The 10,000-nt window shown below is 27.2% G+C and overlaps 2 protein-coding genes across 3 annotated transcripts in view; both read right to left on the bottom strand.

Annotated features, from left to right (window-relative positions):
* Positions 1 to 3,356: 3,356 nt before the first annotated feature.
* Positions 3,357 to 6,270, bottom strand: LOC106793552 (WD repeat-containing protein 89). Of its 2 annotated transcripts, XM_014760576.1 has the most exons (8): positions 6,183 to 6,270; positions 5,785 to 5,910; positions 5,246 to 5,472; positions 4,789 to 5,126; positions 4,582 to 4,710; positions 4,013 to 4,107; positions 3,848 to 3,950; positions 3,357 to 3,715 (listed from the first exon to the last, which is right to left on the bottom strand). In XM_014760576.1, the coding sequence occupies exons 2-8, from the start codon at positions 5,907 to 5,909 to the stop codon at positions 3,560 to 3,562; spliced, it is 1,173 nt and encodes a 390-aa protein (XP_014616062.1). In that variant the 5' UTR covers position 5,910; positions 6,183 to 6,270; the 3' UTR covers positions 3,357 to 3,559. The 2 variants fall into 2 exon arrangements, with proteins under 2 accessions (XP_014616062.1, XP_014616061.1); XM_014760575.1 differs by lacking the exon at positions 6,183 to 6,270 and having other exon boundaries at positions 5,785 to 6,170.
* Positions 6,271 to 6,378: 108 nt separating this feature from the next.
* The window catches only part of LOC106793551 (probable ATP-dependent RNA helicase DHX35), a 9,807-nt gene continuing 6,185 nt past the window's right edge, over positions 6,379 to 10,000 (bottom strand). The window contains exons 3-12 of the mRNA XM_014760574.1: positions 9,579 to 9,758; positions 9,196 to 9,336; positions 8,739 to 8,901; positions 8,485 to 8,646; positions 7,999 to 8,145; positions 7,737 to 7,878; positions 7,305 to 7,591; positions 6,887 to 7,192; positions 6,648 to 6,801; positions 6,379 to 6,575 (exon numbers count right to left, since the gene is read on the bottom strand). Coding sequence (XP_014616060.1) covers positions 6,449 to 6,575; positions 6,648 to 6,801; positions 6,887 to 7,192; positions 7,305 to 7,591; positions 7,737 to 7,878; positions 7,999 to 8,145; positions 8,485 to 8,646; positions 8,739 to 8,901; positions 9,196 to 9,336; positions 9,579 to 9,758 — 1,809 coding nt within the window. The 3' untranslated portion in view covers positions 6,379 to 6,448. The remainder of the gene's footprint in view (positions 6,576 to 6,647; positions 6,802 to 6,886; positions 7,193 to 7,304; positions 7,592 to 7,736; positions 7,879 to 7,998; positions 8,146 to 8,484; positions 8,647 to 8,738; positions 8,902 to 9,195; positions 9,337 to 9,578; positions 9,759 to 10,000) is intronic.

The following is a 10,000-nucleotide window of genomic DNA, read 5'->3' as shown; positions in this document are numbered from 1 at the left end:
ATTTTATAAAATCAATGCTATTTCTCAAATACGTACATATATATACATACATACATTTACATATACATATTTAAGTAAGACTATTTGTGATTGAAATTTTTTTTCGAGATTATTCACTGCCATTATTGTTATATCCGCATTATTTTTCATTAATTATCTATATTGATCATTTTTTTATTTATTACATTGCATAAGAGAGAAGACGGATGATATAGAAACATTTTTGACTGCTCTGATTAATTAATTTTATTTCTATTATTATCTTCTATATATCAACATACATAGGAAAAAAAGAAGAAAGATTCGTATCGTTAATTATGATGGGAAAAGAGAATAAAATAAATGCATTTTTCGATAAAAGTATTATGCAATGTGTGATCATAATGCACGCTCTGAAAAATGAGAAACCATTTCTCGTTCCTTCTAATGCATATATATTATATAAATTTCTTGCTTCTTCTTCTTTGAAAATTCTATTTATTGTAAACATGTATAAATTGAGAATGAATAGTAAATTAAGCTGATTATAGATATATTGAAATATCTAATTGATCACTGTGTTTCTTAATAAAACAAAAACATAGACAAATTTATATTGTATTAGAAACGATAATGTTCATTGCTTCAGGATATATATATTTCTTTTATATTATTAGCAATTATATATTAGTTTTCTAATTATTTCCAACAGGATAAAGAAGAAACATTAAAAAAGAAGCAAAGAAATCTTTAAGTATTATTATTATTATTATTATCTTCATTTGAATATTTAAAAAAAAAAAAAAAGAAGAAAGGAAATCTATGCGCATAGATTATCCCTTATTATTATTTTGTATAAATTAGGAAATAAAATATTAGAGAAAATCATGCTTGTAAATGCGTCGCAAATTTGCCTAATAAAAATTAATGTTATAATATAGCGTGCAATATGATCGAATAATTAAAAGCGTCATTATGGTTAACCATGATGAAGTGCAAAGAGTGACACTAAATCTAATTAATTAAATTAATTAACTAAGGAGAAACATATATAAGTAATATTACTACCAGTTCGTCTCAATCAATCGTGATGACAATAGTTATTAAAAAGTATTCTATATAGTCTTTATTACTCTCCCTTTTACGGGTTTGAGGGGTCTGTTCCCTTTACAATCGTTTAAAAAAAAGTATTCTATATAAGAGAATTCAATTGTGAGAAAATGAAAAAAACGAGAAAAAAAAAATAAGAAAAAAAAACAAACATACATACAAATCATACAAGTCTATTATTTAAATAAAAATATGTCGAAAGAGCATATATGACGATATATCGTATTTTTAGCTATTAGTAGAGAGAGACCTTTACAGATGAATGGTCGACTTCACATTTTGTGTATTGTATTAAAAATATTTACACATGTAGAAAGAAGTTCTATTAGATCGGAATAAATGCAAATATTCTCAAAAAAAAAAAGAAAAGGGCAAAGAAAATAAAAAAATTAGCATTTCAAAAATTCTTGCATTGTTTGGTAGATATTTTTAACGAGTATCATTGTAAATTGGATTTTCTGATTAAAAAATAAATAAATAAGAAAAAAGAAAAAGAGAGAATAATAAGGGTTGGGATGTAATGATTCTAAGTTGAAGTCGGTCATCATCTTAAAGGTAATATGATGAAATCAAATTGTTGTTAACACCTAGAGTAGTGTGGCGGCCTATGTGCGTTTTATGACATCTAAATTTTGATGTCATATGGCGTTACAACTTTAAAACACAGAGAACACATATATATATATAAAAAATGATAATATTAATAATAATAATAATAATAATAATAATAATATTAATAATAAAATTAATAATAAAATTAATAATATAAATATAGGAATAATAAAAAATAATAATAAAAGTAATAATAATAATATTAATAAACGTGGGGTTTTTCCATGTTTTAGCGAATCTTTACGTCCCTATTGCTCATGGGAAGTATTTTTGTACGTTTACTCTGTACCTATATATACTATTTCACTTTAAAACTATATCTACTGTTATCATTGTGATACTCGCTACTGCGATCATATTTGGAACGTTATCATAACATTATAATATGTATCTAAGGGCGTACGTTTGTTTTATTATATGCGCTCATTCGATAATCTAGTATTATAAAAGACATCTTTTTAGAGACTTGAGTATAACTTGAAAAGAGGAGAAAACGAAAAAATAAGAAGAAAAGAAACAAAAATAAAAATAAATTATGAATCGTGCGACTCGGTTGTTTATATACACTATTAAATATTAATTGTTATATTATTGAATTTTTCGCTCAGACACAGAACTTTGTCAGAATTTCATCGTTCGACTGAAGAAGAAGTATTATTATGCGAAACTTGTATCTATCGTGATAAATAATGCACGGTGTACGCTCTTTTTTACCAGACTGTTTGAATCGTAAAGAAATATTCGTATATATATATAATGACGACACGACTATGAACTTTTGTATGTGAAAGAAAGCATACAAAAGAAGAAGTTTGCTGATTCGTGGTCGCTACTTTCTTACATAGCGACAACGAGACCTCAAGTAATGATTACTCTGTTAAATAATAATAATAATAATAATAATAATAATAATAATAATAATAATAATAATAATAATAATAATAACATCATCATAATCGCACGTACATTATACATATATATATATAAAGTTGTATTTTTTATTATTTAGATAATATTTTTTATTCACATAATTTTTTTATTTAATTGACACTTTTTTATACTTGAATGGCATTTATTATACTATTATTATTATTACCTCTTGCCATAGCTGAGTTGTATCACAGAGTCGCTTTATTGTGAAAAAAACGACGCGTATTACCCCTAGAATTTTTCTCGTATTTTTTATTTCTCTTTAAAATTTCATTCTTTCTTTGTCTTTCTTTCTCTTTTATCCTATATCTTTGAATCATGTAATAGCTGCACTTACGATTTTTTCCGCTCCTAGTAGTATATCTTTAAACTGCGTCTTTCTTTCGCAATTCCATCGTATATATTTTCTAAATACTGAGGTTCGATGATAAAATTCATTGATTTTATTATTAAATTGAATATAATATATATATATATCTCTATTAAACACACTAAACGTATCTTCTTCTTTTAAGTTGAATATTTTAAACTCGACAAGAACAGAAAAGAATTAACAATAGTTCTTTTCTTCCGTGTTTAATTTCATATATATATATATATATATATATATATATATATATATATATACAAAAACGCATTGTGGTATACAATTTACATTCCTTAAATATTGACATGCAAACGTGCTGAATTTTTTGAACGTTATATGAATCGTCGTTAAATATTTAGCCGTATAAAAAAATAAGAACCTATTTATTATAAATGTACATACAAATGTTATTGTAATAAAGAACGTGAAAGAAATATACATTACGTCCGAATTGATATATATCAAGCGATTACTCTTTTTCTGTTTATTATATTTTTTACTTACAAAATAGTGTTCATTTTATAAATTTTTATCTTATATTTATTTCATTAATGCTTACAATTAGTATGGTCTGCTTCTATGCTGACGTTCCCGGCTTTTTCCACTGCCGATCTTAGTTAATAATTTCTGGCCTGCATTATTTTGAATGCCATTGGACTCTGATTGTCTCCAAATATTTACTATACCACCTTCTCCGACGGTTACTAAAGAGTTACTCTACGATATCACAATTAATAGATTATTTCAATTTGTTTTGTTTTTACATTTATAGTTAATATATTAAATGCCACATCAAAACCTTGGCACTCAATATATTAGAGATTCATTTTGATTTTTATATAAGCGTACCTTTTCATGTAACCAACTATCTCTTACATATTGCTTATTTCCAACAAGATTATAACAGATTTCTAGTTGATCATTCGTGATACTTAGACATCTCAAGTTTTTGCTATCAAACAAATATACGTTATTAAATTTATTTATTAATTTAGCTAATTAATCATTATTTACCCTTTAACATTATCTGATCCTGCTAACAGGAATGGCTGTCCAAGAGTATTCGAAGGATGAAACTTAACTATGTAGCAATTATCTGGTTCGTCGTCCTGAAAGCAAAATTAATAAAAGCAATTGAAACCATTGTGTTGTTGTTAATATATATAACGAAAAATGTGCAATTATGCGTTTGGATATATACAAGTATTCTGGATTTCCTCATCCACGAATTTCTCAAAATATTGACAGCAGCATGTATATGTGCATTAAAATATTGCATATATTGGTGTGCTCGTCATCAAAGCTATAGCTCATAAATTTTACCAATTTCTGCAATAAAATTTTGAAATGCCCTAATAACACAGATTGTGAATAAATATTTATATTTATAAACTGACTCGTTTTAATTTAATTTTATATAACTTATCCAATATTTAATTAACTGAAATAATATATCATAACTTCTATTATACAATTTTTTCTTTTTTATATATGTGTAAAGTATTTAAATGAAAATTTTGTAAAATATTACAATTGCTAAAGAAAAAAGTAATACCTATAAAAATGATACAACTAAAACATACTTGTGTAATTGCTAAACAGCTACGTTTGAACCTTTTATACGGAGTTACTCCTTCATAATCCCACAATTGTAACGATGATGTGAACGTTGTACACCACAGGTTGTCATTATTCATCCAGCCTAATCCATCCTTTTATTTAAAAGTGTATTTAATAAAAAGAATTAATTAATCCTACATTATATTGTTAACAATCATATGAAAACTTACTACAGAGGACTCGGTATTTAATGAGTATCTTAATGCCAAATCTTCAGTAGGTTGTGTCAGATCAAAAATATTGATAAGACCATCTATACTACCGGATGCTAAAATATCTCGCTTATCAGGGTGAAATGATAAACGAGTCACATCATCCATATGTGACTGCCAATAACCACCAAGAAGATTATTACCCTTAGATTCTATTTTAGAATTACTATGCCTAATATCCCAAAATAAAATAAACGCATCTCCACCAATATGTTCGGTTCCACCAGCAATAAGTCTTTCATCACAACTTATATCGAAACTACCTAATGGTTTTAATTTTCCATCTTCCGAAGCATCTAGAAAGAGCAGTGTAAATAAATCTAAGTTAGAATTGGTATTGTAAAACATTTAGAAAATTTATTAGGAAAAGATCATTTTTAAAGTTTTAAATATTTGATAAAATGTAAGTGCGAACCTTTAAATTCTGTAACTGCTTTTCCTTTAGCACGTAAATCGTATGCAGTAATTACTCCATTATTAGTTGCCATATATATAATATTCTTGGAGATAGGACTGAATTTGATTCCGACGATAGTAGCTTTATTATGAGTTAACGTGATAGTCCTACTTAAAGTTTCTCCAACTGTATATATGACACACGAATGATCAGATAAGGCAGTGCCAATTCTGAATTCTGGTTCACTAAAGACAATAAATTACTATTAATTCTATTATAAAAATTATTAAAACAATAAATATAAATTAAACCAGTTTCTATACATATAAATAATCGTAAATTTTTTAAACTTATTTTATATATATATGTATAAATATAAAATACCGGTAATAACGGCAATGGATTAAATTAACAAATCGAACAATTGATTTTATCATTTATTTTGTATTATACACAATTATTTATATTTTAAAATAAATTGATGATTGATGTATAAGTTATGTTTTGTGGTTTAAATGTTATTAATGTAAATTAATAAACAAAAATAAAATGTTCACCTTTGAGTTCCACAAACCGCTAAAACATAATTGTTTTGCAGAGACACCGCCTCTTCGACCGATAATACCAATTCGTTTTTCTTCTTCGTGGACATATTGTTCTGCTTCGTTGTACCGTTCTCCATACTAAGTTTTTTAAGAGAATCGATTATATTTGCCATATTTTATAAAAACAAACTTTTGAAATATAGACGCTATGTGTTTAAGGTTATCGTATCATTGGAATTATAAACATGCTTTGTTCGGAAAACAAATCTATCTGGTTAATTCATATTGCAGTTACATATTTGTTAATAATACCGTAAAATACACGCAAAAATTCAAATAAAATATATAACAAACTATAAGAATTATTTCTTTCAGCAAATTGTAAAACGTGATTGCGTATTATTTATTACCTTCACAATACAAACAGGAACGAGAATAACATAACCTGTATTGCAATTGAACCGTTGATTCGATAGCATTGGTGTTTTCAAAATGATTAACTCTTAACGCGCGTGCGCAACTATGAAAAATTGGCAATTTAATATCATTCAAATTAATTTTTCTTTTTTTTTTTTTTTATATATATATGGAGAAACAAATAAATATGTAACGTAATCATTTTATTTTATTTATTTTTTTTTAAATATTTATATTCCAAATGATGATATTTCTTTTATTAAACTGGATTGATCGAAGTTTTTTCGTAAAAATGTGGCGCCAATTCCAATAACCATTCCGATTGTATCACAGTTAAATCTTTCATATAAGTTTTATTAGTTTGTACTATTTCACAATAAAGTATCCTGAAATAATAATAAAAAGGATATAAAAACGTATTATAAATGTTCCTATAAAAGTATACGGACATTACAAACCATTGTGGTTGTTGAATAGTATACAGACAACTATTTGAATGGATATATAAATCTTTATTCCCCCTGATAGTTTTATATACTCCAGTATAATGTAAATAAGCAGCTTTCGGAAATAATCCTGTTGTTATACATTTCAAGATCTGTTCTACGTTTCCTACAACAATAAACGAAATTTGATATCAAAACTAGTTTTAATTTAACGATCACAATTGATTTTCAAAACGGGATCATTGTTATACCATTGCAAGAGATCAAAGGAATATCCAATTTTTTCAACATTCGACAAATTTGTCCACGAATTTCCGAAGCCCTTCGTAGAGCTTTGTTGTTGAGAAAATTCTTTTGACACCAACTCGGAGTTTTATTTTTCTCATAAGCGTCATAAACATTTAATAACGTTAACAGATCGCCTTCCTCGACTTCGAATTTACGATGAGCTACTCTTGCTTTTGCAATAGCTTGACCACCCCCAGGTCGAATAAAAACATTTTGTATTTGGAGCATCGCTATTATCGTGGCCATTTCTTCGGAACAACCCATTTGTCCTGTTAAAAGATAAAAAAAAAAAGAAATGATAAAACCATATTACGATAAGTTTTATATTCCAAACGATTACCTCGAAGAAAATAAAAAAAGAAACCTATTAAAATTTATTACCGGAAACGATAAGACACTTTCCAAAGGTAGGCTCTAATGGCATTTCTGCCATTGTCATGCCTAAAGGTGTCGTCAATTCTCCGTCATTATCTATAGCACCTAATGCATAAAGTAATTCCATGCCTGCTATAAGATTTTTACTGGGTGGAGCTGATGGGAAATTGAACCGAAGTACATTGTCGATTCCTAATGCTTTTAACTGCAAGACGGCTGGTGCTAAATCCGATCTTTGCATTTCTGGTGGCGTTGCTTCTGGTAATTCTTTATATGCTTCTTCTGTATATAATCTAAACAAAACAAAATAAATAAATATATATATATATTTAACTTAATCCACTGTTATAATTTAACCGACACATATGTGTATATATAAAATTAATTTAAAAAATTCATGATTATAAGAAATTAAACATTTCTTATCTCGTTTATTACCTAAACGTTTTTCCACTTTGAACTCTACCCGCGCGTCCGGCTCGTTGATCAGCCGAAGCTTTAGATACGGGTACAATGGTAAGACTATTAGTTTGAGTTTCTGGCTCAAACCAGGGCATCTTAACAAAGCCACAATCGATCACTGTAATATCGTAAAGTTAAATAATTGACGTTAACATAATTTTGATAGTTCAGGAGAATAATTCTAATGTTAACATTTAGTAAACTAAAAGTATCATAAAAGCGTACTGCGATTCTCTACCGTAAACGACGTTCGGAATAGTAATTGAAGTTTCAGCGATATTTGTCGCTACTATAACTTTTCGCGTATCTTTGGCAGCTCTCCAAAATACCTTGAGTTGTTCATTGTTCGGTAGAGATCCATACATCGCCAGTGGTTGTAATTTTACTATAAAAAAGGAAACAAACAAAAACATATAGAAAAGTAAAAAAACGTAAAAGTTTTTGAAATAAAATTACTCAACTATTAATCCGATGATTATAAAAGTAATTTGAAATATTAAAAGATATTTTCCTAACACACTATTCTTAACGTTTTCTAATTATATCAAAAGACTATTATTATTTTTAAATATATAACTATATATAATTTTCCTATTTGTCTAATTGTACACAAAAATAATTTTTAAAAACATTCACAACTTAAAAATTTCAAACCAAAATATGAGATAAATAACTCGGACCAATTAAATAATTATAAGTATGAAATAAAATATTTTCTATTTACGTTTTCCATCCTTTATAAGTTTAGCATGTTCCGATAGAAGAGAAACTGCTTGATCTACTTCGTCGAGTCCCGTGAGAAATGCTAAAATGTCACCAGGTTCCTCTACTTCGTGAATCTTTAAAGCTGTATCCACAACACTAGTAACGTAATTCGGAACTGGTTCTAAAAATGTTTAAACATTACAGAACAAAAATTTTAAATAATACTAATTGTAAGTGTGGGGGTCAATGATATACATTAAATTAGTTCTCTACCTCTGACATAAAAAATATCTACTGGATATAATCTACCCTCGACGCTCATAATTACTGCTGTGTCCTTTGTAGAGTCCTTTGTTGTATTCATATTAAAAAAATCACGTAGCTGTTCTGCATCGACCGTTGCGGAGGAGACTACGATTTTCAAACTTTTACGTTTCTGTTATAAAATCAAAAATTCGTCATTTATTTGATCAATATTTTGTTAAATAAATAGTCAGTATTTATAATAGAAACATAAAAAGTATTTTTTTAACAGTTTGTATATAGTGTAATATTACTCATTTATATTACACATTAATATTTTATCATAAAAAAAATATATTTGATAATGATGACCTAAAAAATATAGCCCATAAAGCACCAAAAAAAAAATCAGAATGTTTCTTGAAAAAGCAAGGAAAAAAAATAATAATCCAACGAACACAGATAAAATAATAATAATTTCATTTACTCGAATAATTTTCTTCAAGAGACCCATAATGATATCCGTCATTAAGGTTCTTTCGTGTACTTCATCTAATACGATAATTGCATATGTCGTCAACAATGGATCGCTCATTAATTCACGTAATAATATTCCTTCCGTCATATACTGTAAATAAAATAAAATACTAAATGTTAAAATATTAATTAAAAAGCATATGTCAATATAATTAATTATAGACGAACAAGAAATACGATGTATTATCATGTTATCTTCCACTATTACATTTCATATATCTCCCCCCCCATAATGTCTTCCCGTATGAAAATAATCTGATAAAAAGTATACACCAGAAATATATCATAGTTTCAAACGATAATAAAATAAAAACAATCATATTTTGTATATACCTTGATCTTTGTTGATTCGTTGGTACAATCATCGAAACGTATGCAATAACCAACTTCGGTACCAAATATGCAATTACGTTCATCGGCAACTCTACTTGCCAATGACGTAGCAGCAACTCTTCTGGGCTCTGTTATTCCTATTATTTTACCATCTTCGCACCATCCTGCCTCCAGAAGGTACTGTCAATTGAAAGAAGAAAAAATAAAGAAAGAAAAAAAAAATAATTAGACGCTGAAAAAGTAACAGTCGTAAATAATCGTAAAATGGTAACGTAACGCATCCGTTTACAAATATAAACTAGTTCTGATAAAGAGTGACGATATGAACAAAAGGAAAACTATTGAACTTTACTTTTGTTTATTTTTCTGAATACATGTATGTACATATATATATATATATATATATATATATATATATATAT

Source organism: Polistes canadensis, unplaced genomic scaffold (genome assembly GCF_001313835.1).
Source record: "Polistes canadensis isolate GaletaPanama2010 unplaced genomic scaffold, ASM131383v1 scaffold_15, whole genome shotgun sequence".
NCBI lineage: Eukaryota > Metazoa > Arthropoda > Insecta > Hymenoptera > Vespidae > Polistes > Polistes canadensis.
This window is presented reverse-complemented; position numbering and strand designations above follow the sequence as displayed.